General features: G+C 55.2%; 4 protein-coding genes across 4 annotated transcripts in view; 2 read left to right on the forward strand and 2 right to left on the reverse strand.

Moving 5' to 3' along the window:
• The window catches only part of STXBP2 (syntaxin binding protein 2), a 10,514-nt gene extending 4,279 nt beyond the window's left edge, over positions 1 to 6,235 (reverse strand). The window contains exons 1-15 of the mRNA XM_039858423.1: positions 6,129 to 6,235; positions 4,843 to 4,892; positions 4,490 to 4,571; positions 3,935 to 4,011; positions 3,695 to 3,773; positions 3,504 to 3,607; positions 2,992 to 3,140; positions 2,724 to 2,808; positions 2,505 to 2,635; positions 2,298 to 2,405; positions 1,924 to 1,981; positions 1,732 to 1,797; positions 1,545 to 1,625; positions 1,101 to 1,239; positions 479 to 625 (exon numbers count right to left, since the gene is read on the reverse strand). Of these exons, the coding sequence (XP_039714357.1) occupies positions 479 to 625; positions 1,101 to 1,239; positions 1,545 to 1,625; positions 1,732 to 1,797; positions 1,924 to 1,981; positions 2,298 to 2,405; positions 2,505 to 2,635; positions 2,724 to 2,808; positions 2,992 to 3,140; positions 3,504 to 3,607; positions 3,695 to 3,773; positions 3,935 to 4,011; positions 4,490 to 4,571; positions 4,843 to 4,892; positions 6,129 to 6,165 (1,393 nt within the window). The 5' untranslated portion in view covers positions 6,166 to 6,235. The remainder of the gene's footprint in view (positions 1 to 478; positions 626 to 1,100; positions 1,240 to 1,544; positions 1,626 to 1,731; positions 1,798 to 1,923; positions 1,982 to 2,297; positions 2,406 to 2,504; positions 2,636 to 2,723; positions 2,809 to 2,991; positions 3,141 to 3,503; positions 3,608 to 3,694; positions 3,774 to 3,934; positions 4,012 to 4,489; positions 4,572 to 4,842; positions 4,893 to 6,128) is intronic.
• A 1,201-nt stretch (positions 6,236 to 7,436) lies between these two features.
• PCP2 (Purkinje cell protein 2) lies at positions 7,437 to 11,400 on the forward strand. The gene is made up of 4 exons (XM_039858115.1): positions 7,437 to 9,963; positions 10,041 to 10,155; positions 10,443 to 10,567; positions 11,201 to 11,400. Exons 1-4 carry the CDS (start codon positions 9,652 to 9,654, stop codon positions 11,318 to 11,320), a joined length of 672 nt encoding a protein of 223 aa, XP_039714049.1. The 5' UTR covers positions 7,437 to 9,651; the 3' UTR covers positions 11,321 to 11,400.
• PET100 (PET100 cytochrome c oxidase chaperone) lies at positions 11,384 to 12,970 on the reverse strand. The gene is made up of 4 exons (XM_039858118.1): positions 12,824 to 12,970; positions 12,051 to 12,137; positions 11,854 to 11,886; positions 11,384 to 11,532 (listed from the first exon to the last, which is right to left on the reverse strand). The coding sequence occupies exons 1-4, from the start codon at positions 12,848 to 12,850 to the stop codon at positions 11,449 to 11,451; spliced, it is 231 nt and encodes a 76-aa protein (XP_039714052.1). The 5' UTR covers positions 12,851 to 12,970; the 3' UTR covers positions 11,384 to 11,448.
• Positions 12,971 to 13,059: 89 nt separating this feature from the next.
• Positions 13,060 to 25,378, forward strand: XAB2 (XPA binding protein 2). The gene is given in 20 exon segments (XM_039858119.1): positions 13,060 to 13,212; positions 17,168 to 17,316; positions 17,610 to 17,733; positions 17,980 to 18,177; positions 19,022 to 19,156; positions 19,240 to 19,404; positions 20,351 to 20,369; positions 20,989 to 21,117; positions 21,571 to 21,722; positions 21,821 to 21,940; positions 22,054 to 22,185; positions 22,280 to 22,411; positions 22,503 to 22,616; positions 23,520 to 23,682; positions 23,781 to 23,971; positions 24,178 to 24,300; positions 24,389 to 24,560; positions 24,827 to 24,956; positions 25,070 to 25,179; positions 25,270 to 25,378. Coding segments are annotated over 20 exon segments (2,658 nt in total). The 5' UTR covers positions 13,060 to 13,074; the 3' UTR covers positions 25,332 to 25,378.
• The last annotated feature ends 74 nt before the right edge of the window (positions 25,379 to 25,452 follow it).

Below are 25,452 nucleotides of genomic sequence, written 5' to 3' on the forward strand. Positions count from 1 at the left end.
GGGAGAGAGATGGGGAACATGAGACAGGCACTGCCCAGCAGTGCAGGCTGGTCAGGGGAGGTGGGATGTGCAGGGCCAGAGAGAGACAGGAAAGGCCATGTGGAGAGCTGAGCACAGGAACTTGCTGTGTGTGTGGGTGCACAGGGGTTCCTCTGAGATGTCCAAGGGCTCAGGGTCGCCTGTGTGCCCTCACCCCGATGCTGGTAATACTGCCATCCACCCTGGGACTCACATGCCACACATTGCACCACTAACAGGACCTGGGCTCTGAGCACACCTCACCCCTCGGCTTATCATGTGATCCATGGTTGGGGACAGCTCTGGTGCTCCCTAGCCCCAAGACCGACCACTGCACAACATTCTCTGTATCCTCAAAACCACACCATAATCTGTAGACCCCAGCTCTGTGATGTGCCCTCCGCCCCCCTGGCCCAGATTCTGATTCAATTCCCTGAAGGCACCGCTGCCCCACACACCTACATTTGCCTTCCACACAGGCTCTGACCCCAGCATACCCCGGGGTTGGTGACGGTGGCCCCCAGCTGTTCAAAGTTCCGGATGAGGCTGCTGTGTGCCTGCACATTGGCGTGCTGGATCAGCTTGGCCAGGTTCTCCTCGCTCACACCTGGCAGGTGGGGGATGGGTGGCTTACATGGGTGGGATTCTCTGGGAGGGTGGGAGGATAGAAGGTAGCCATGTGGGTTCCTCGGCTAAGGGGTGGCACATGAGGAGGTCCCAGGACCTGCAGTGGGGAGGCCCTCAGGACCGAGGAAGCCACTGGAGCTGGTGCAAGGAGGAGTCTTGATGTTAGAATTCTGGGTGGGGAGGGAGCCCAAAGTGGGTAGACTGGGGGTCCCTGGAATTAGTTGAGGAGCCAAGTTTGGAGGAATCATAGATTGAGTTTTCTGTGTCATTGGAGCCCTCATGCCAATTGAGTCAATGAGGGGTACCCCGGGTCAATGGAGGGGTATCTGTGAGGTGCGGTGTGCCTGAGAGGGGGCTTCTCAAGGACAGGGAACTGTGGGGTTGAGAGAGTCCCAGGATCACTGACGACCCTGGTGAATCAGGGGATTCCGAGGCCCTCACTGTCCCCCACACACCGTTCCGTAGGAGGATGTAGAGCAACAGGACCCGGATCTTGTCGTAGGCGGGCACCGCTGCGTCCAGCAGCACTGGCACAATCAGCTTCATGGCGTCCTTGATCTTCTCGCCCTCTGCGTCAGAGCCCATGGCCAAGTCCTATGAGAATTGAAGGTCAGGGGTCCTGTTAGCCATTGGCAGGGGGCTGGGGGCACAGGGCAGGGACATCCCCAGGGTCTTCATCAAGACCTCTGTGACCTGGCTTCATCCTCGTACCAGGTCTCTGAAGGTTCCACCCGTCACACAACAAGCCCTGCCCCTCACGCAGGTCCCATGTGTCCACAGGCCCCGTCCCCCCGACACAACCACCTCTCCACAGGCCCCACCTCGCCAGGTTCCCCACCTCACACACTCCCCCCACCAGGCCCTGCCCTCGGCAGACTCTGTCCTAGGTCCGCCCCCACCTGCTCCACACCGCACAGCTTCTCCACCGAGCCCTTGAAGTGCTTCATGCAGTCATCAGCTAAATGCAGGTGTGTAGCATACTGCAGGGCGAGGGGGTGGTGAGGGTAACAGAGACTGAGTCCAGAAGGAGGCACGGAGGCAGTGGGGCTCAAGAGTCGGGGGCACAGGTTCCCTTCCCGCGCTCACCTTGTTCAGCTCCTTCTGGTACTGCGGCATCTTTTTCAGGATGTGGGACAGGTCTTTGATGTTGGCCTGGGGACAGGGCTGGTATGAGGTCCCAACTCCAGGTTTGGGATCCACACTGAGGCCCTGTCCCCGCTCTGTAGGGAGTGGGGCTTTCCTCCACAGCTGCCCATCCTGACACAGGCCAGCCCCTACCTGATCGGTGGTCAGCCTCTTGCTCTCACAGAACGTCTTCAGAAGCTCCGTGACCCTCCTAGCAGTGAGGGTGGCAGGGGTGAGGGTGGGGGCTGGTGCCAAAGCTGTAGTTTGAGGGCAGTGTGGGGCTTGCAGAGCCGATGACAGGAGCCGTGGGACACAGGTCCCTGTACCAGGCCACGTGCAAGCCCTCACGGGGACACAGTGGGGATCGGCTGAGGGGTATGGCTTGTAGAGGGGCGTGCTCACAGAGGGAGAAAGGCCCACAGGGGGGGTGGTGATGGTGGTAGTGGGGGTGGTGATGGTGGTTGTGGGGATCCGAGGGAGCTGTGGTGCAGAAGGGCCTATACCCCCAGCGCCCCCCACGCACATACTTAGACACATCTGCGATGTGCATGTGCCGCAGCTCCACCCACAGGTCATCGTCCTCATCCAACAGCACGGCCTTCTCATGGGCCTCGCTCAGCCCGGTGGTCTTGTACCTGCAGGAGGGGGAGACAGGAAGGTCAGGGACACTGACTGAGGCCCAGGGCCCCTGGTCCATGGTAATGGGGGGAGGGGGCGTTCCGGGGTTCACCCACCTATACGTGTCCTGCTCAATGTTCAGCAGGTCATAGGCCATGGCCTGAAATGTGAGCTCATGAAGCAGCGGGGACACAGGGTCGGCTGCCCGGTCCATGATCAGCAGCTGTGAACGGGTTTTCTCAGGGCCCTGGGGATAGTGGGGGGTGGGCAAGGATGAGGATGCTGACCCCCATGCTGCCTGGGGCCTCGCCCCACCTCCCTAGCACACCACTTACCTCGCCCAGACTGGGAGTGTCTGCCTTGAAGGCGTTCAGCTTGGCCAGGACCGCATGGGCCAGCTGGGCAGTGTCCTCTGGGCCCCTGGGGTGCAGTGGGCAGACACAGGGTGTGTGGTTGGGGAAGGTTAAGCACAGACTGGGGGTCGAGGATGGGGTTAGGGATGGGAGTCATGCAGCAGAGTGAGAACTGGGTTCAGAAGAGAGGTTAAAGGTGAAATGCAAGATGGGGTCAGGGTCGGGGTCAGCATCAGGGTGGGGTCCTCACTTGCGGTAGCGGATGGCTGGGTACTCCTGCAGCGTGGCACAAAGTGTGGCGATCTGCTGGGCCAGTGCCTCGAGCTGCCGTGCCCGTTCGCCTGCCCGGAAGGGGCAGTAGAGGTTGTAGGTGCTGTGGGGGGCATCCAGGGAGAACACCTGGAAGGATACAAGTGCCGGAGCCACCGCTGTAGTGGAGCACCTGCTCAACTCCAGCCGCCAGCACCTGCCACTTCCTGGGGCATCTTCTGGGGCCCACTTTGCCATCCAGGAGGCAGGTACCCCCAACCCATGTCTGGAGGAGATGCAGAAAGACCCCCTCCCCCTTGGGCAGAACTCGGAAGCCTGCTCTACACTGCCCCCTGCAGGTGCCTGCAGTGGTGAGCACATTCCACTCCACGTTGCCTCCTTTTCTTTCTGACTTGCTGTCCCCTTTACTTGTCTCAGAGCTGGCTTCTGAGGGAACCTGAGTTGTTTGGTCACAGACCCCTACTCCCTGCCCGAGTCTAGGATGGGCTGTACCTGGGCCTCGTAGGGGAGGAAGGCAAGGTGGATCTCTTTCAGCGTCTTGACCACCTTTGCCAGACGGGAGCGACCCAGCTCACTGAACAGGGGCTCGGGGCAGGCTAGGGCAGGCAAGAGGAAGCATCAGGGCAGAGCTGCCCCCATGTCCCCTGGCCCCAACCCCGACTCCTCCGGCTCTCCTCACTCACTGTCTGTGAAGAAGACATGTGCTGCTTTGTAGGTGAAGGTCGGGGTCCCCCGGAAGTCTGCGATCAGGGCCTGCACCGACTAGGGAATGCAGATCACTCTCCAGGCCTGGCCTTGCACCCCCAACCTGTCCGTCCTCTGCCCAGGCCTCCCAGCCACTGCCTGTGCCCCCAAACACATGCAGACATACAGAGGCATGTACACACGCACATTCACACACTCACTCACGCTCACGTAGGCACCTTCTCTGTGGGGCTCAACAAATAAATGGCCTCCAGGCTAGGGATGGGTTCTCGCCGCTTGTTGATGTCCTCAACAACTAGCAAGAACAGAAGAAGAGACACATGAAGGTGGCGCTGGGGCCGGGGCACATGGCGAGTTCCAGACATGGGTAGGTTTCTACATATCCAGGATCACACAGTCATACCCCTGGGGGCCTCCAATAGAAAACTACGCATTCTGGGGTCCCCACACTGAGTTTGCCCTGAGGGTCCTATACAAGGTTCCATACACAGGGGCTGCACAGCTGGAGAGGCTGACCCCTAGGGGGCTGCAACCAAGAGTCCTTTGTGGGAGGTCTGCCCATCTTGGGCTCCCACACTCAGGTTGCCCGACTGGGGAATGTACTTGGGAGGGTGACATGCTCCTGGCTGTCTACACAGGGAGCTGCATCCTTGGGGTTCCTGGACAATTTGAGGAGATCCAACACTCAGGGGCTGTGCCCCAGGGGTCCCACGTTTGGGAGGTCCCACATGCAGGTCCCATCTGGGGAGCACTGGGTGGGGGTGTCCACTCACTGGTGATGCCCTCAGCCAGGATGTCTGACATCTTGCAGCAGGACGACAAGATGCGCATGCTTGGGTGGTCCATGATGAGCACCTGTCCAGATGGACGGACAGATGGACCGATGGACAGACAAGTCGGTAGGAGAGGCCGTAGCTGCCCTGAGGTGAGGCTGGGGCGGTGGGCAGAACTGAGGGCTTCAACAGCTAGCTGGACGGGAAGGAGGGGCCAGGACCCCACCCCATCCCAGAGCTGCCCACAGATCCCACCCTGTGGACCTGAATGAAGCCTCCACAGTGAGTTTGAAGGGGTCTCACATTCAGGGCCCCCATGTAAGTTTGGACAAAGCATTCTGCCTCACCCCTACCTTCCACTCCCCATCCTTTTTGACACTCCGAATGACTCCGCTCAGAATTTCTGTAGGGAGAGAGGGGTGGGCTATGGATGCTGGGTCATCTGGTCCCATCACCCCCAAACCTGGACCACTGTCTGAACTTCCATCTTAACTCCTGTTTATTCATCCCCACCCCCACCCCCCACTCTGTGATGCAGCTCCTGGTGTCACTCCCAATTTACAGACAGGAAAACTGAGGTTCAGAGAGAGCAGGTCACTAGACTAAGCACCCTTGAGGCCTAAGTGGCCCAATGATTGGGGTATAAATAGCCGCTGGATAAATACGCTTTAAATGAACAACAACTGGAAAGCCAGGGCTCCATACAGGTCTTCCTGCCTCCAGAACGAGACTCTCGGCTTCCCCATGGGCTACCTCGAGTCCTCCTGGCGTGGCTTCAGCCAGACGATCCCCCGCATTCCACCACTATCAGTTTTCACTGGTCTAGAATACAGGACCCCTGGTCCCCAGCTCTGAAATGTGCCTGGCTGTGGTCATTCCATCAACCTCCAACCTCAGTTTCCTCAACTGTAAAATGGAATCAATGGCTTTCCCATCCCCCCATCAACCCCCACATACGAGGCTCCTTTTTTAGTTGAAGTGCTGGAGGTTTGAGCCACATTCTGCCCTACCCCGCGGAAGTAGTGGGGAGAAGGAACCGGGTGGCCCCGCCCTGCCAGAGTGTCATGCCCACTGTTATCAGGAACTCCAGGGCGGAAGGAGCAGCTAAGGCCGGAACTACTCGAGATGCGGGCGGGGACGATCTCCACCCTTCCTCCAAGAACCCGGCCTGAGTGGCCTGGACGCTTGGGTCCTCAGGCTGCATGAGGCTCTTGGGGACCGAGCAGAGCAAGGCGTCCCCCACCCCTGGACCTGAACACGCCCAGTGAGCTTTCACAGCACCTAGGGTCGCTTATCAGCGTACCCAGCCCAGCCCCAGTCAGCAGCATGAAGCCCCAAGAATCCAGCTCAGAGACCTGGCAGTCCGGACGTCCTGCTATGCACGCTAGGGGGCCCAGGAATTCGGGCCCCGGCACCTGTCTGGGCCACCCCTAGCGTCCAGTCTGCCAACTTCGTTCGGCTCCGACGCGGGAGAGCCGGGACGTCCAGCTAGAACCGAGTCTTCACCCGCCCCCTCGAGGGTCAGGTCTCGACGCCCAGCCCGGCCCCCAGCTCCCCGCCGCCGGGGTTCCAGAGTCCATTCGCCCCCGATCCCCGACCCCCCAGGGGACGCATGAGTTCAGCCCGGGGTGACACTCACTTTCCCCCACCACCGCCTTCAGCCCCAGGGGCGCCATCTTTCTCAAGGGGCTCCGCCGCCGCTTCCGGGTCTGTCCCCAGGTGGGGGCGTGGTCCCGCGCGTCATCCACGTGGACCCCGCCCCGCGGGGCCTGGCCCCGCCCCCCGGGCACCCGGCCCCGCTCCGCGGTGGGTTCCGGGGAAAGGTCGGTCCCTCGTAGAGTGGACGAGGGGATATATCTAAGCAGACGGGCACCAAGTCGCTGGAGGAGCCCATCCGACGACGAGCTCACAGACGCGAGCTCAGACACACTTCTCCTGCGCGCAGCGAGAAAGTGAGATTGCAGAGTAATAAAATAACCCGTAATCTTCCCCAGGCAAAGCCGGCACCCTGTCAGAAGTTCCTCCGAGACTGAGGAGTGTGTTCACACGTGGCCGCGGGGCCACAAACCTATGACCCTTTTGCCTTTTGTACCCCAGAGTTTAGCAGCAGCAGCAAGCTCTGGCAACATTGTATAAACTCAGGAGGTGGTCTGGAGGGGGAGTTGGAGCTAAGCCGGCACCCGCTGTGTGCCAGGGACCTGTGCCAGATTCTCACTCGATCCTTCTACAGACCCTGACAGGGAGTGCGGTACAGAAAATGAAATGTGGGCTCAGTGGGGCCCCCTGTCCAAGGCCGCATGCATGATGGGTAGGCCTATTGGGGTCTGAAGGAATGCTCCTCACAGCCTTGTTCTCACCGTGTGCACACACCCTCACAGGCAACAGTCACATTTGTAGGCTGATACACGTGTGGGTTTGAGTGGCATGCTCAACTGCTGGCACACTCACACACACCTCAATTCCCATTCGACCCGAAATTTCATGGCCTGTTTCTACTGTGCGCCAGCAAAGGGCCAACATTCTGTCATAGGCCGGGCACAGGCCAGCAGCACTCACAAAATGAGATCCCGTATTTAACATGTGAGGCACGGGTTTGAAGGCAGAGTTATGAACTGGGTCTTTTATTTAGTGTTTATTTAGTCAGCCAGATGCCAGTCTTTCTGCCACTTACATGGGACAGACAACAGAAGGTCTGCCACGTGGCACTTACGGTTGACTTCAGGAGGGAGGGGATAGAAAATAATCAATTCTGCCTTAAAGGAAATTAACGATGATATGCTAGCAAGTGCCCTGTCAGGGGTGCTTTACTGGGGGGTGGCACCAGAGGACCTCTCTGAGGGGGTGGCCTTCAGACTTAACCCTGAATGACATCAGGGAGCAGCTATGCAGGGGTCCAGGAAGAGAAGGGCAGGAGATGAGACTGGAGTTAGTGGTGGTAGTGGGGTGATGGTGGGAAGTGGGCCCGGGCAGGAGGTGAGGTTGGACGAGTTCCAGAGGCCAGACTTCTGTGGGACAAGGTAGGACTAACCCAGTCTGATCTTCCTGGAATTGAGAGGTTCTAGGGATGCAGGGCTCTCAGTGATAAAACTAGGACAGTGCCAGGCAAAACCAGTCCCAGAAAGGAATTTTTCTCCCTCCCTCCTTCCTCATCCCTTCCTTTCTTTCCATCATTTTCTCTTTCCTTCTTCTTTTTTCCTTCCTCCCTCCCTTCCTTCTTTCCTTTTCTTTCACAGCTTTATTAAGATATAATTCGCATACCATTACAATCAGCCTACAGAGGGTGTATAATTAAATGCACTTAGCATATTCAGTTGTGCATCCATCATCAGTCCATTCTAGAACATTGCCATTGCCTCCAAGGTGTTTGGGTTTTCTCCTGAGGACGATGAGGACCAAGGGAGAGTTCTGAGCAGGGAAAAGGAGGGGACCCCTGCAGCTCCTGGGGGGAAAGGATGAATTGCAGGGGCCAAGGAGGGAGCTGGGATATGGTGAGGAAGCTGGGACCACCTCTAGCTTCTCAGCCTGTCCACTGGAGGCGAGAGTCTATAAGGCCAACCACCTCCCACTATACTCGGTGAGGGTGACCAGGCTTTTCTGTTGTTATAGGCTGAATGGTGTCCTGCCTCCAAAAAACTTGTTGAAGTCCTAACCCCCAAGAACTCAGAATGTGACCTTATTCAGAAATAGTGTGGTTGCGGATGAATTAAGATGAGGTCATACTGCAGTAGGGTGTGTCGCTAATGCAACGTAACTGGTGTCATGTCTTATGACAGCCACGTGAAGACAAAGACACACAGAGAACGTCATGGAATGACAAAGGCAGAAATTGAAGTACCGTTGCTGTCAGCCAAAAAACACTGAGGTCTGCCAGCAGCCATTAGGAGTCAGGAGGCGAGGAAAGGACCCTACCCTATAGGTTTCAGGAGTGCGGGCCTGCCAACACCTCGACGTCAGACTTCTGGCCTCCAGAACTGTGACAATACACGTCTGTTGCTCTAAACCACCTAGTTTGTGACATATTGTTAAGGAAACCCCAGAAAACTAATACTTCTGTGACAGAGCAGGACATCACATTGGCATTGACGACTTGGGGCCATGGAGAGGGTGTGCACATGGACCATGAATGGGGGAGGGCTGCCTAGGGAGGACTAAGCTCTGTGCTTAGTTAGGCAGGGGTGGTGACAGTGGCCCATTTATTCTGAGAAGAAACTTTAACTGGTTTCCAGAAAGACATCTTAGGGAGGGGATGGGGTGTGGGTGGGGTCCTCCCAGCAGCATCTTCTCTCAGGGTGCTGAGGGAAAGCCACAGCTGCTCAGGGGAGAGGGTGGGGGCAAGATCAGAGGAGACAGCTCAACTTGGCATTGGTGGCGGGTAGACAGATCCCAGACCTTGTCTTGGGGCCTATGGGGGACAACCAGATCCAGGGACAGTGAGTAGGGGGAGAGGTGGCCAGGAGACAGAGATGCAGCTAGGCTGGCTGGTGGTGCCTACAGTGTCTTCAGGTCCAGCTTCCCTTCCCCTGCAGATGGCAACTGCCTTCCTGTAGGGTGAGACCATTCTGCACTGCTCCCCGCTGGTGGGCTGCAGACCCCACGCAAGCTACCCTGTTGGCCTGTCCTCTCCCAATGGGGCCCAGCCAGCCCCAACTCCCCACTGGGGGAACACTGCTCTGGCCTGCTACTGTACCCACCTGAGAGTTCTTGGGGCCCAGTGAGTCCTGCTGGGTCAGCAAGGTCCCAACCCAGGTCGCCCAGCCTCCTACCCCGACAGCAGTCCCAGCATCACACGGCAAAAACAATTATCTGGATCATCTTTATGGGGCTTAAGCCTGGGTGGGAGCAGATGGGGTGTGAGCTGGGGATTTGGGGCTGGGTACCCACTCCCCCCACATCCCAGTCTTTTAAAAAGCCTTCTCTGGCACGGGGCCGGGCCAGAGGCCAGCAGAGAAGTGGACAGGCCCAAGGAGCAGGGACAACGATGGACCAAGAAGAGAAGGTAGATGGGGGTTTGGCCCCCTACATCAAGGTAAGCAGGCCCCACCCCTAAACCCCAACTCCTCAAGAGCTGCAAATGACAAGACTAGTTTGTAGGGCACCTAATTAGCGATTGAGTCTCCTGGGCCCCCTGGCCCAGTTTGCTGCCTAAGGAGGTGCTGGTGGGAATGAGGGTCTCAGTACCTGATCCAGACCAAGGGCAGGGGTCAGAGCTCTCGGTGATGGTCCCTGTGAGATGGAGGAATGCTGGGACTCGGGGGTGGCCCCTGAGATATTTCCCTGGCTGGTGTCCCAGCCCCCAGGCCACCCTGCAGTCGGGCCTCAATCTAGGACGGCAGGACACCAGCAGCCTCTCCCTTGAGGCGGCACCACGTGAAGTGGCACCGCTGGCTGGGGCCCAGGAGCTGGGACTGGGAAGGGGACTCGTGTCTCATTCAAAGCGGCATTGCAGAGCTGCATGCACATCAGCGGGGACTATGGTGAGAGCCGAGGAGACGGGGAGGGCAGCATGGCAGCTGGTGAGGGGCCGGCTGAATCTGGTCTGTCTGTCCACCAGGCGGGCTCCCCAGACCAAGAGGGCTTCTTCCAACTGCTGAGCCATGTGCAGGGCGACCGAATGGAGGAGCAGCGCTGCTCGCTGCAGGCAGAGCCAGGAACAACTTCCGAGAGCCGTGAGAGTGGGCAGTGGGGTGTATGGGGGTGGTGTGATTTCTGAGGATCGTGGTGTATGGTTAGGGTGTAGGGGCACAGGGCGAGTGACCGCCTGGGGAGCCTGTGTGCAAGAGTCTGGGAGAGTGAACAGGCACCTGGGGATCTGGGATGCCTGTGGGTCTGGGAACAGGGGTGGCAGAGGGGAGGTGAGCATGCTTCCTGGAGAATGTGAGTGGGGGAAAGGGGTGGGCTGTGTTCCCTGGAATCTGTGTATGCGTTCATCCCCACCTGCCTCTGCTCCACGCAGAGAGTGGCCCTGCACCAGAGATGGACAGTCTCATGGACATGGTGGCCAGCACCCAGGGCCGCCGCATGGATGACCAGCGAGTGACAGTCAGTGCCCTGCCTGGCTTCCAGCCTGTGGGTCCCAAGGTAGGTTATGTTCTGCTGGGGCTGAGGAGAGAGCAACCAGGCGGAGCCCCCAACCCCGGCCTCCCACCCCAAGCCTGATGGGAATCTCCACCCCTGTTTATCATGTGCCACCTTGTGCCCCTGCCAGTCACAAGGTCCTGGTCAATACAATACCCGACTTCAGACAGGAAGATGAAGGCCCAGACAGGACCAAGAGGTTCCCAAGGTCATGCAGGGGGCATATTAATGTCAGAGCCATGGCTGGAACTCATGGTTCCTACCCCCACGACTGATGATTTTAGGGCGGCCAGAGAGAACAGAAGCCCCTTTCTGGCAAAGCACCTCCAGGGAGGAAGGCACACGAACTCATGCACAGGACACATCCATACACTCAGATGTGTCCATGTCACATGTAATCATGCACAGATTGGGTTCTAACCAAGACTCCAGTGGGATCCCCAAGACCCCCACCTCACACCCAAATAACACCCTAAGCAATGAGTAACTAAGGTATGTAGAAGCTCGGGGATGGTCGGGGCAGATGATGGGAGGTAGGACACTGGTTCCCATGGGCACTCTCCCTCCATTGTTTGTGTCACTTCTGGCCGGCGCTGCCTTGGACCCTCCCTCTGGCTGACCCCTCTTCATCTGCAGGATGGAGTGCAGAAACGAGCTGGGACCCTCAGTCCCCAACCTCTTCTCACCCCTCAGGACCCGACTGCTCTCAGCTTCCGTCGGAACAGCAGTCCCCAGCCCCAGACACAAGCCCCCTGAGGGCTTGAGCTGTCCTGGGTCCCACTCAGGCCCCCCCCAAAAGCACACAATAAAACACTTCCATGAGCAACAAATGAGTGTGTGTTATTTCATGGGTGGAGGGGCTGGGACTTAGGCACTTGGAGGCCTCAGGAGCTCTGCTGGGCAGCGCGAAGGAGTTTCTCCTCCCGCTGCTTCCGTAGCCTCTCTTTGAATTCTTCTAGCTCTCGGCGCTAAGGGTGGGGAAGGGGTATGATGGGAAGGAAGGAGGGGGGCACATACCTCAGGGCCTGGACCCCTCTCCCACCACTCTGCCCCATACTGTCCCAGGCCGCGACTTCAGAGTAATTCAGTGTCTACACTTGAAGCCCTGTGCCAATTACAAGCAGGGTCCAAGTGTGTGGGTCAGCTTCATCCTTCAGGGAGAGGACTGTAAGGGAACCACATGCTCCTCTGCTCTCAGTTCCCTGGGTAACATTTTCATTGAACCCATCATAACCACAGGGACCCAGGTCCCTCTGTCCCTCTGGTGGGAGGAACAATGTGTCACTCACCTGGTCCTCCTTCTCAGGTGGCCACAACTCCCTCTGTAGGGACAAAGTCACAGATGAGCCAGGTGCCTCCAGAGCTGCACACCCAGGGCAGGTCGGCTCATGAGAGGCAGACATGGGTCCCCAGCAGGTTGGTGCCTGATGCCCTCCCCCTCCCCCTCCTCCTGCAATGAGCCCTTGAACACTCTCTCTGTGCCCACCTTGCGCTGTACGACATAGTCCTCAAACCACTTGGCCTGATTGGCAATCCAGAACATAGCCACAGGGAAGGTGAGGTAGAGTGTCATCTGAAAGAGGGAGGTGATGAGCAGAGCCAGGGATAACCCCTCTCCTCCAATTTGCAGAGGTTGCTCAGGGCCTGGAAGACAACACCCCCCTCCCCCTGGCAGAGCCCAGGGGCGCCTCCTCAGGGCCCCCCCAAGAACCCCAGGATTATGGGAGTCTAGCCCCCATAATCCAAGAGACCTTATTTCTGAAAGCTCCTGAGTCTGAGAGACTCCCTCTCAAAGACACACACACACACACACACACTCTGACCCTGGGGGCATATGAGCTCCTACTACAATCATAGGCATCTCTGTGGGACTTCATTACCCCCGCCCCACAAGTCAGATTCGGGGACACCCCAAACCCCTCATTCTTCAGAGTCTACTCCCCTAGTCTAGAAGTCTCCCTATCAGAGACACACAGCCACCCATCCTGAACCCAAGAGCTCCTTTAGAGTCTGGAACCTTCCTTCTTAAAGCCCTCTCCCCAGATCACCACTCTCAGAGGCCCTTCCTCAAACCAGCCTGCCCGGAGCCTCCCCTACTAACCCGGCGCCGCCCCACTCTGGATTTCCAACCCTAAAGAGCCTTCTCAAATCTCAGGATCTTTCTCCCCGGAGCGCCCTCTCTTGGAATCCCCCCTTTTCAAAGCCTCCTTCGCAGATACAAGAAGACGCTCCCGCCCACCCTCTCCAGTGCCCACTGACCCGAAACACCTCCAGCTTCACCCCCATTTCGCAACTGCGAGGCTAAAAGCCGCTTCCGCCTAAAGCCCACCCTCCACCAGCGCAGCCTCTGCTTGGGAATTCGCGGGACCCAACACTGAAGCTGATTGGCCGACGAGCTCCTGGGTGACGTCATCTTCGGACTCCGACTCTCTGCTTCCGGTCGCTGGCGACGTCTAAGCGAAAGTCAACAACATGGGACACGCTCTTGGGAAGGGATTAGCCAATAGGAGATGAGTCTGGATCAGAGGCGGGGCGGGGCATGCAGAGCGATACGTCATTCTAACGCGACTCCGGCCTGCAGCTGGAAAGCCAGGAAAATGGTGGTGATGGCGCGACTCTCGCGGCCAGAGCGGCCGGACCTTGTCTTTGTGAGTCTGCTGTGGAGCTGGGAGTAGCCCACGCTGGGGGCATAGGCGCCTGGATGCCGCAGAGGGGTTCAGGCGTGACCTTCGGGGATCTGGGCCAAAGCTCTGTCAGCCCGAGAGCGGGAGGACCCTAATGGACCAGAGGCCGTATGGTGATGTCCGGACCAGGCTGGCCAGGAGTAAAATTCTGGTGCCGGAACCCAGGTGGCCTAAATAAAGAACTGCTGTCCAGATTAAAGCTGTGGTGTCCAGGGCCGAAGGGTGGGAAATAAGAGCGCGCTGGGAGCGGGAGAGGAGGGAAATTCGAATAGTTGAGAGGCCGCGTGTCTGAAGTAAAGAGTATGGTGACCAGGCTAGGGTTTTGGTTTCTGCGGTAAAGGCTTGGTGTCCCGGATTATGGCCTAGGTCTGGTCCTGACACTTAGTTTCTGGGATAAAGGCTTGGTGTCTGGCTTAGGAGAACCCTGGAGTCAAATAAAGATCTGCTGATGAGCTGGTTAGGCAATGGCCAGTGGGATCCTGAAGAGTCAACGACTTGGTATCTAGAGTAGAGGCCTGGCATGTTCACTAGATTCTTGGTGTTTTCCCACGAACTCAAAAAGAGTCTGGAGGCTTTCGCTAGAAATAAGTAATAAAGATTTATTCAAGGGTCTTAGAGTTTGCAAACTGGAAACAAAGCTAGGCAGAAATCCAGAAGTATTCCGAAGAGGAGAGAAAAGTTGAGTTCTTATGGTAGAAGGTACATTCTTGAGAATAATAAGCCCTGCATTCTTAACCTGTAGGATTGATCCAGGATGGTTATCAGTCAGATGTCATCTGGTCTGGATGATGTGCGCCAGGTCGTCTAGAGTTTGGGTGCCAGGATGTCTGGTCATGTCAGGTGGCTTGAATATTAAGTCCTTCTGAGGGTAATAAGAGGGTCATCTGGAGGTCTGGTGTATGTCCAGGTATTGATACACAACAAACTGATGTAAATCCAGGCAGTGACACAAGAGTAGAAAGTTCAAAAGGTCTGTTCTCAGGATAGTTAAGAATAGAGTCGTTTCCTTATATCTCAACCTACTTGATTTTTTAGTAATTTAGCAGCTTGACTATAGTGACTCCATTTTCTTTCTTTTTTTTTTTTTCTTGTTTTGGGACTATTCCTTTTTTTACCCATTCCCCCACTCCACTCCCCTTTGGCAACCATCAGCTTGTTCTCTATACCTGTGGGTCTTTTCTGTTTTGTTTTCTTAGATTCCACATATAAAGGAGATCATACAGTATTTGTATTTCTCTATGTGACTTTTACTTAGCATAATACCCTCTAGGTTCATCCGTGTTGTCACAAATGTCAAGATATCATTCCTTCTTGTTGACTAATATTCCATTGTACGTATGTATGTATACATCAGTGTGTGTGTGTGTGTGTGTGTGTACACACACACACACACACACACACACACACACAACACATCTTCATCCATTCATCCATCAGTGGACACCTAGGTAGCTTCGATACCTTGAAAGCATGATACTTCCCACTTTGTTCTTTCTCAAGATTTCTTTGGATATTTGGGGTCTTTTGTAGTTCCATGTAAATTTTAAGATGAATTGTTTTAGTTTTGAGAAGAATGCCATTGGTAGTTTAACAGATACTGCTTTGAATTTGTGTATTGCTTTAGGTACTAAGGACATTTTAACAATATTAATCCTTATAATCCATGAACAGGGTGTAGCCTTCCATTTATTCTTCAGTTCCTTTCTCTTATAGTTTTCAGAGTTCAGGTCTTTCACCTTGTTGGTTAAATTTATTCCTAGATATTTTATTCTTTTTGATGTAATTGTAGATGGGATTGTTTTCTTAATTTTACCTTCTGATCATTCATTGTTGGTGTATAGAAAAACACAACAGATATCTGTGTATTGATTTTGCATCATGCAACTTTTCTGAATTCATTTATTCTAATTTTTGGTGGAGTCTTTAGAATTTTCTATATATAGTATGTCAGCTGCAAACAGTGAGAGTTTTACTTCTTTCCAATTCAGATGCCTTTTATTTCTTTTTCTTGTCTGATTGCTGTGGCTAAGACGGCCAACTGCACTGAATAGTAGGCATCCTTGTCTTGTTCCTGACCTTAAAAGAAAAGTGTTCAGCTTTTCACTATTGATTGTGATATTAGCTGTGGGTTTGTCATATGTAGCCTTTATTATGTCGAGGTGTGTTCCTTCTATACTCACTTGTTGAGAATTTTTATCATAAAAGATGTCGAATTTTGTCAAATGCTTTTTGTGTCTATTGAGGTGATCATATGATTTTTACGTTCAATTTTGTTAATGCGATGTATCACATTGGTTGATTATGGATGTTGTACTATCCTTGGCATCCCTGGGATAAATCTCACTTGGTCATGGTGTATAATTCTTTTAAAATATTGTTGAATCTGATTTGTTAGTATTTTGTTGAGAATCTTTGCATCTGCGTTCATCAGTAATATCGGCCTGTAATTTTGTTGTAATGTCTTAGTATGGTTCGAGTATCAGGCCAATGTTGGCTTTGTGGAAGGAGTTTGAGAGCATTCTCTTCAATTTCTTGAAATAGTTTGAGAAGTACAGGTATTAATTTTTCTTTAAATATTTGGTAATATTCACTGCGAAGCTGTCTGGTCCTGGATTTTTATATGTTGAAAGTTTTTTGATTACTACTCCAATTTCAGTGCTAGTAATTGGTCTGTTTAGATTTTCCTTCTCTTCCTGGATCAGTCTTGAAAGGTAGCATACTTCTAGAAATTTATTCATTTCTCCTCAATTGTTGGACTTGTTGGCAGTTAATCGTATGTAGTACTCTTTAGTATTTGTTTGTATTTCTGTGGTGGTGTAACTTCTCCTTCATTAGTGACTTATTTGGGCTCTCTCTTTTTCTTAACGAGTTTAGTTAAGGGTTTGTCAATTTTGTGTATCTTTTCAAAGAACCAGCTCTTAGTTTAATTGATCTTTCTTTTTTTTTTTTTAATATCTATTTTATTTCTGCTCTAATTGTAATTATTTCCTTCCTTCTGATTAAGTTGGGTGTTTGGTCTTCTTTTTCTAGTTTCTTTAGGTATAAAGTTAGATTGTTTATTTGGGATTTTTCTTGTTTCTTGTGGTGAGCCTGTGTAGTTATGAACTTCTCTCTTAGAATCGCTTTTCCCATAAATTTGGGAAAGTTATGTTTTTATTTTCATTTGTCTCGAAGTCAGTTTTAATTTCCTCTTTGGTCCGTTGGTTGTTTAGTAGCATGTTGTTTAGTCTCCACATATTTGTGTGCTTTCCAGTTTTCTCCCTGTGATTGATTTCTAGTTTCATACTATTGTGATCAGAAAAGATGCTTGACATGATTTCAGTCTTTTTGAAGTTATTGAGGCTTCTTTTGTGGCTTTATATAGGATCTATGTCATTTTATTTCTTCACTGTATTCCTCAGTGTCCAGGCTAAAGGCTGATGTGTGGTCCATATCTGTCTTTCTGAAATAAAGGTTCAGGTTCCAAGTTCTGGGGCACAGTCGAATTAGACTCTGGCACTTAGTGAGAGCCTGAAGTGCCAAAGACGTGGTATCCAGGACAAGGCATGTTGCGAGGAGGTAGAGGCGTGATGCCCAGGGCAGAGGCCTGGTGTTGGACTAGGGAGCCTAAGGAGTCTGGTGCTCTGGGCCAGAGAGTGGGTAGCTTGATTTAGAAGGCCAAAAGACTGGTGTCTGGGTGATGGTCTTATGTCTGGCCTAGAACCCTATGACTGAGGCATCTGATGATCTGCGTCAGATTGTGGGCAGTAGAATTCTGAGGGCTAAGTCTGGACCGAGTCCTGGTATCTGGGCATCTGGTGACCTGGCTCCGAGGGTGGGCACTGGGGTATGGGTAAGGGTCTGGTGTTTGGAGTGGAGTGGTGCTGTGCTCAAGCTCTGAGGGCAAGTCTCTCTCCTCCCCATTCCTTGGCCTTGGCAGGATGAAGAGGACCTCCCCTATGAGGAAGAAATCATGCGGAACCAGTTCTCCGTCAAATGCTGGCTCCGCTACATCGAGTTCAAACAGGGAGCCCCGAAGCCCCGGCTCAATCAGCTGTATGAGCGCGCGCTCAAGCTGCTGCCCTGCAGGTGGGAGCAGTTCCAGCTGCTTTGCCTCCTCCAGCCCCCACCCCACCTTGTTCAGTCGTAATAGCACTGGCCAGTAGGTTCTGGGTGGTTGCTATGTGTTCTGTCACTGATTATACATCCTCTGATGAGTCATTTCACCCTCCCTGATGTCCCGGCCTAACCCCTCATTGCTGAGACTTGTCACTCCTCCCCAGGCCCCTTCTCCCAGCAATTGCCTCGTGGGACAGGGTGAAGGATTCTGGGGCTCCAGAAAGCTGACCAATCACTGTGCACCTCTTCCCCCTACCCCCCAGCTACAAACTCTGGTACCGCTACCTGAAGGCACGCCGGGCACAAGTGAAGCCCCGCTGTGTGACTGACCCTGCCTACGAAGATGTCAACAACTGCCACGAGAGGGCATTTGTGTTTATGCACAAGGTTGGTGGGGGCGGGAGGAGCTGGGCCAAGGGATGAGTGGGGAGGTGGGGCCCAGAGTCCGTGGACGTGGATGAAGCAGGGGAGGTTGGAGTCCTGTTGTCTCTGTGAACTTGAGGTTGAGCTAGACTTAGCCACGAAGGGACAGGGTTTTGGATCCTGCTGCTTTCTTGACTTGGCTGTAAGACATCAGGTGTCTTCGTGCCATAGTGCCAGCAGCTCAAACCCTGCCTCTCTTCATGCTTCCAGATGCCACGTCTGTGGCTAGACTATTGCCAATTCCTGATGGACCAAGGCCGCGTCACTCACACCCGCCGCACTTTTGACCGTGCCCTGCGGGCACTGCCCATCACACAGCACTCTCGTATTTGGCCCCTGTACCTGCGCTTCCTGCGCTCACACCCACTGCCTGAGACAGCTGTGCGGGGCTACCGGCGCTTCCTCAAGGTAAGCTTATTGGAGAGTGAGGCGGGGCCAGGTCAGGCAGGTGGATCTGTTCTCCAGGTCAAGAATTCCCACAACTGGCTCAGTGGGACACTAACCCCATGCGGGATGTCACCTAACAGTATGTGGGAAAAGGGCTCCTTGAGACAGGTAGGCAGGCTCTTGTTTGCAGTTTATTTGTTTATTCTCCAAATAGTTTCCAACACCTGTTTCACGTGTGTCCCCAGCACGTGGCAGGATGAAGAGGACATTGAGACACGTGCTGGGGACAGTGTGACTAAGACAGTACCTGCCTTCAGGGAGCTTTCAGTCTGACTGGGCAGACAAATACACACGGGCTTACCACGTTGCAAACCAGAGTAAAACTGCAACCGTGAGACGGCAAGGAGTGGAAGACAAACAGCTATGGGAATGTGTAACAGGCAGGGTGGAGAGTCAGGGTGCAAACAGGATGGGGCTGTGTGGTTTTCTCACACCTATAATGTCGTTTACACATCGTGAAACCCTTAGCACAGGGCTTTTGGGTAGCAGGCTTGTGATGAAATTAGGGCCTGGCCTGTGCAGGCTGGACCATTGATGTCTAAGCCAGACCAGTCAGGACTGGGATTGGACCAGTGGGGCCCAGGGTGGAGTAGTCATGACCAAGGCTAGATCAGTAGGGCCCAGGCTGGATTGATGGGACCAAGGATGGACCCATGGGGCCCAGGATGGACAGACATGGCTAAGACTGGGATGGCAGGGCCAGGACAGTGGTGGCAGTCTGATGGGTCGCCCGGAGCCACTGAGTGGGGAAGGGGTCACAGCAGTGTGGCCCTGCTGACTGCCGGCATGGTGGGTCGGTGCCCAGCTGAGTCCTGAGAGCGCAGAGGAGTACATCGAGTACCTCAAGTCGAGCGACCGGCTAGACGAGGCTGCACAGCGCCTGGCCACCGTGGTAAATGACGAGCGCTTCGTCTCCAAGGCCGGCAAGTCCAACTACCAGGTGGGCATAAGGCTAGACAAGGGCTAGGTGGGAGGACTCACTCCCTCAGGGCTGGGGCTGAGACTCCTTCCTGGGCCCTGCAGCTGTGGCACGAGCTCTGTGACCTCATCTCCCAGAACCCGGACAAAGTGCAGTCGCTCAACGTGGACGCCATCATCCGTGGGGGCCTCACTCGCTTCACCGACCAGCTGGGCAAGCTCTGGTGCTCGCTGGCCGACTACTACATCCGCAGTGGCCACTTCGAGAAGGTGTGTGAGCACACTCTCCTACCAGTGTATGGCACTTGGGAGATGCATGGGGACACACATGTAAGGAGGTTGCATACAGAGAGCCCGTGAACACGTTTGCTCTCCTGAAGGCCTGCTGGCAAGCACACCCGAGGTCAGCCAGACCTGGGTTCTCCATGGCTGTGTGGCCTGCACCCCCTAAGCCTGGGTATCTTCATTTGAAAAATCGTGAGCGTGACAGTTGCACCCTCACAAATCAAGCACCGAGCAGGTGGTCGATAGGAGGGTCACTCCCCAGGTGTTGTTAACCTAAAAGGCCCAACCAAGCGAGAGAGAATAAGCGTTTATTTGAGATCCAAAAGAATAACTGTTTTGGAAGGCACTGATTAAGGCAAAAACCCAAATAGTGTTCCGATTAGGAGTCAAGGCAAGGTATTTATGAGAAAAGAACAAGATTATGTGAGTAAAAGGAAGAAATTTCTACAGGTGCAGATAAGCTAACATAGTGATGTTGATTTGTAACAATGTTTTTGATTTTTAGTCCAGTAGTCATAATATCTGCTCTTTTTTCTTTGCAAACAGTGATTTAAGATACAAAATTGCTTTAGGCTCAGTTCAAATGCTATTTTGCCCTGTTTTAAGATTTCAAGGTTTGAGGAGTGAGACATGCACAGCAGTCCCTCTGGGGTGGCAGCTCTGACTCCATTTTAAAGTGGCCTCTTTTACATTATTTTTTATAGTCAATGTCCATGTTACCTTATTCTCTCTCGTCCTTGGGCAGTGGAGGGGGATGCTGGTGGGATGATAGGTACATAGAGCCCTGAGAAGTCCCCAGAGGGGCTAGCTTGGGCTTTTGGGGGCTTGGGGGAGGCAGGAGCAGAGGGGAGTGAGTCTGAATGGAGAGAGTGGCCTGTGAAGGGCTAGGGAAGAGGCTGGCTGCGTCCCACTGGGTGGAGCCACCAGCCAGGCTTGAGACGTGGCCAAGTGTCCATTTTACAGTGACTGTTTAGGCTGCCACTTAAAATAGAATGCATAGATAAGGTTGGTGGCGGATGATTCCAGCAACAGGTGGAGACAGGGAGGAGCAGGACCAGCCAGGAGACGGGGGTGAGCAGTGAGCCAAGCAGGGGAGCAGAGGCGGCGGCGGAGAGACTGGTGAAGGAGGGTGGGAGTAGTGAGGAAGGAGCAATGCCAATGATGAGCTCTCTCTTTGACTAAGCTGGTGGGGTTCTTGTAACGGACCTGTGTGCCAGGCACTTGACATCTCCCTTGGAGTCTTCGCGGTGACTCTGAGCAGTGGCTGTCACTCTCAGTTACTGAGGAGGGTTTGAGATCACTCAGATCACTCTAGCAGGGCAGGGGGAGACAGCTCCAGTCCTGGCTCTACCGAGCATCACTGCCAAGGGCCTGATGGGTGGAGCAGCCCGAGAATGCCTTGAGCCCAGGGGAAGGCCCTGCTGAGGAGCCCAACTTGGGACTGATGCCAAAGGGTGGTGCTGCCAGATTCCCCAGTGTCCCGTGTAGGGGGACACATGCCTCTTCACTGCCAGCACTCCTTTTCGCCCTCCTGGCCCCACAGGCTCCCAAAGGACTGTATCTGAGGAGGAGCCATCCGGACCGTGATGACCGTGCGAGACTTCCACGCGGGTGTTGACAGCTATGCCCAGTTCGAGGGAAGCATGATTGCAGCTAGATGGAACTGCCTCAGAGCTGGGGCGGGAAGGAGGAGTGAAAGCGAGCTCCTGTGGGGCAGTCCCTGGGCTGGTAGGAGTGAAGCGTTGGCTTGCAGGATTTGGGAGGCGGGGAGAGAGGAAGAAGTGGTAGGTCAGGCCAGCAGGGGGAGGAGGCTGGAGTGGATGTTGCGGGCAGGGAAGAATGTGGCAGCAGGACCGGGGCCATCTCAGGCAGCACAGACACTGAGTGGAGTGAGGGAGTGCTGGATGGATGGCAGAGGTTGGCAAGGGAAGAGTTCTGGGGGAGAGGTGCAGGCTGGGGGCAAGTCAGGTGAGTGTGGTTTGGGGGCAGCTCAGGCTGGGGCGAGCAGGGAGAGGGCAGGGTGAACAGTGGGATGAGTCTGGAAGACCCAGAGCATTTGGCCAAGGGCTGGAGGGAAAGAGGGCTGGGAGACAAGTGGCTGTGTACCGAGACCCTCACTTCCACTTCCCCGGCCCTCCCCATGGGTCCCAGATGACGTGGACCTTGAGCTGCGCCTGGCCCGCTTTGAGCAGCTCATTAGCCGGCGGCCCCTGCTCCTCAACAGTGTCTTGCTGCGCCAGAACCCGCACCATGTGCATGAATGGCACAAGCGCGTGGCCTTGCACCAGGGCCGTCCCCGGGAGGTGCGTGACTGCTCCGTACCCTCAGAGTTGTGTCCCCCACCCCACCTTCACCTGCCACGGCCCCAGTCATCCAGCCTGACCCAGTCTCTCCCGCCCAGATCATCAACACGTACACAGAGGCTGTGCAGACAGTGGACCCTTTCAAGGCTACGGGCAAACCCCACACACTGTGGGTAGCCTTCGCCAAGTTTTATGAGGACAACGGGCAGCTGGATGATGTGAGTGCATTTGCACGTGCATGTTGCGTGTAAGCACAAATGCATCCTTGTTCAGATGACCCAGGGGCAGGTGGGTGGTCAGGTCTCAGCCTAGCCTCTCCCTGTCCTGGCAGGCCCGCATCATCCTAGAGAAGGCCACCAAGGTGAGCTTCAAACAGGTGGATGACCTGGCGAGCGTGTGGTGTGAGTGTGGCGAGCTGGAGCTCCGGCACGAGAATTATGACCAGGCCTTGCGGCTGCTGCGGGTAAATACCACGCAGGGTATGGGGGAGGGGAGCGTGGTGTGTGGCCCAGCCTGGGATGCTTCCAACTCATGTTCTCTCTGCTTTCTCTCTGCAGAAGGCGACAGCGCTGCCTGCCCGCCGGGCTGAGTACTTCGATGGCTCAGAACCTGTGCAGAACCGCGTGTACAAATCACTGAAGGTGTGGTCCATGCTTGCCGACCTGGAAGAGAGCCTTGGCACCTTTCAGGTAAGCTGTCGAGACCCAACAGGTCACGGGAGGGGTGGGGCCGCTGACTCAGCCCCCCCGGACGCGCTCCGACTTGTCCCCGCCCCTGCAGTCTACCAAGGCCGTGTATGACCGCATCCTGGACCTGCGCATCGCCACCCCCCAGATCGTCATCAACTACGCCATGTTTCTGGAGGAGCACAAATACTTCGAGGAGAGCTTCAAGGTGAGGGCCAATCAGAAGCTTCCAGGCAGCGGTGTCCCCTACTCTGGTGCCTTGAGCACTGTGCTAGTCTGCTGAGGCTGCTGTTAAAGTCCTACAGGCCGGGTGGCTTGTAGGACAGAAATTTATCTTCTCACAGTTCTAGAGGCCGAAAATCTGAGACCGAGGTGTCTACTGAGACCTCTCTCCTTGGCTTGTAGATGATCGTCTTCTCCCTGTGTGTGTGCATGTTTCTGGTGTCTCTTCATGTGTCTGGGTTTCCTCCTCTTATAAGAACACTGTCATTGAATTAAGGTTCACTCTAATAACCTCATTTTAACTTAGTTGTCTCTGTAAATACCTTATTTCCAAATACAGTCGCATTCTAAGATGCTGGGGTTAGGACTTAAAGATGAATTTTGGGGGACACAGTTCATCCCATCTCAGGTGCCAAGTCCTGCCTCTGTCATTGATGTGGCTGTGTGGGGGCTGTCTCTGCTGCTCAGGTGACGGGTCGTAGGTCCATAGGGTGTCGTATGTGTACACGTGTACATTTGGATACTGTGCATATATACATGGATGGGAGTTTGTACAAGTACACATGTGCCATCCCCCGCCTGAGTGACAGGCCCTGCCCCTTGGCCTGGGCTCTAGTGTCTGCAGAGCTGAGGATCCACCTCCTTCACTCATTATGTCACCTACTGGTGACTTAGTCCTGGTCTGACCCTGTTTTGGGGGTCCTACAGTCTGTTGGGGGAGACAGACAATACATAGGCCCTTCTGACTGCTCCATGATTGTAGCAAGGGGTGGACAGGGCTGGGCCCCACTCACTGAGCCCAAAGGAGACACAGGCAGGAGTGTCCTGGCAGACTGAGCCAGATGGTCTCGTCCTGCGGACTCACACACAGCTCCCTCTCTCGGGGCAGGCATACGAGCGTGGCATCTCACTGTTCAAGTGGCCTAATGTGTCAGACATCTGGAGCACCTACCTGACAAAATTCATCGCCCGCTACGGGGGCCGCAAGCTGGAGCGGGCGCGGGACCTCTTTGAGCAGGCGCTGGATGGCTGCCCCCCTAAATACGCAAAGAGTGAGGAGGGCCAGGTGGCTTTGTGCAGGGTGGTGGGGCGGGGAGGGGTGTTGTGGGCCAGGCCACAGACCTCCGACTCCCCTTTTGTCCTGCTGCAGCCTTGTACCTGCTGTACGCACAGCTGGAGGAGGAGTGGGGCCTGGCCCGGCACGCCATGGCTGTGTATGAGCGCGCCACCCGGGCTGTTGAACCCGCCCAGCAGTATGACATGTTCAATATCTATATCAAGCGGGCAGCCGAGATCTACGGAGTCACCCACACCCGCGGCATCTACCAGAAAGCCATCGAGGTGCCTGTTGCAGGGGGAAGAGTGGGGGCTGGGGGACCCTTAGAGGGTGGAAGGGGTCCTGTAGGCTAGAGATCCGAGCATGCCTGTGCCTGGGGATTGGGAGGGAGTATTCTGGAAGCTCAGGGACCATACTGGTTTAGTGGGAAATCCGGAAGCAGCTCTCTTTCCACCTCACGCCTCTTCATTGTGACCCTGTTGTCACCCAGGTGCTATCGGATGAACATGCCCGGGAGATGTGCCTGAGGTTTGCAGACATGGAATGCAAGCTAGGGGAGATAGACCGAGCTCGAGCCATCTACAGCTTCTGTTCTCAGATCTGCGACCCCCGGGTAGGGATGGATCCCGGGGCAGGTGGGCGGGCGTTGAGAAGCTGCAGCCGAGTGGGCCAGCTCATACAGACACCTCCACCCTCCACAGACAACTGGGGCCTTCTGGCAAACATGGAAGGACTTCGAGGTCCGGCATGGCAATGAGGACACCATCCGGGAGATGCTGCGGATACGCCGGAGCGTGCAGGCCACGTACAACACGCAGGTCAACTTCATGGCCTCGCAGATGCTCAAGGTGTCTGGCAGCGCCACAGGCACCGGTGAGCAGCAGTGGCCACCCCTCCCCTGCCAGGTCTGCCCTGGGCAGCACAGTTCCCGGTTTTGGGGCCTGTGGGTCCTCCCTCCGCCCTCTGCCCAACCTTGACCTCATGGGTCTGGGAGCATCACGGTCTACCTCTACCACCCCGGTCTGAGACTGAGAACTCATTGAGGTCTAGGGCGTCGGGGACAGGTGAGGACACCAGGCAGCTGGTGTGGCTGTGGAGAGGGCCCACTCACAGCGTCTGACTCCTGACCCTCCCCCCAGTGTCTGACCTCGCCCCTGGGCAAAGCGGTATGGATGACATGAAGCTGCTGGAGCAGCGGGCAGAGCAGCTGGCAGCTGAGGCCGAGCGCGACCAGCCCCCGAGGGCCCAGAACAAGATCCTGTTTGTGAGGTGAGGATGGGGCTGGAGGCTGGGAGTGAGCGCGCTCCTCCGGAAGGAGGTTCTTGGGGAGGCTGGAGAAGTGCTTGGGCCCAGCTGAGCTGTGTGGCCTCTATCCACCCCAGGAGCGACGCATCCCGGGAGGAGCTGGCTGAGCTGGCGCAGCAGGCCAACCCAGAGGAGATTGAGCTGGGCGAGGATGAGGACGAGGATGAGATGGACCTTGAGCCCAATGGTGAGGGGCCGGCAGAGTGGTGGGGGAGGTGGGGCAGGATCCCCTTCTGGAGAGCTGGAGAGTGACCGTGCCTTCTTCCCCTCCCCGCAGAGGTGCGGCTGGAACAGCAGAGCGTGCCGGCCGCAGTGTTCGGGAGCCTGAAGGAAGACTGACACCCACTCCCCACCCCCCACAATGAAGCCTGTGTTTGTAGGACGCAGTCTGAGCTTCCTTCTTGCCCACCCTTCCTTCTGCCAGGTGCCCGAAGGGACTGCCAGCTCATTCTCACTCTGG

Source organism: Pteropus medius, unplaced genomic scaffold (assembly GCF_902729225.1).
Source record: "Pteropus medius unplaced genomic scaffold, Ma_sr-lr_union100, whole genome shotgun sequence".
In the NCBI taxonomy this organism is placed as follows: Eukaryota; Metazoa; Chordata; class Mammalia; order Chiroptera; family Pteropodidae; genus Pteropus; species Pteropus medius.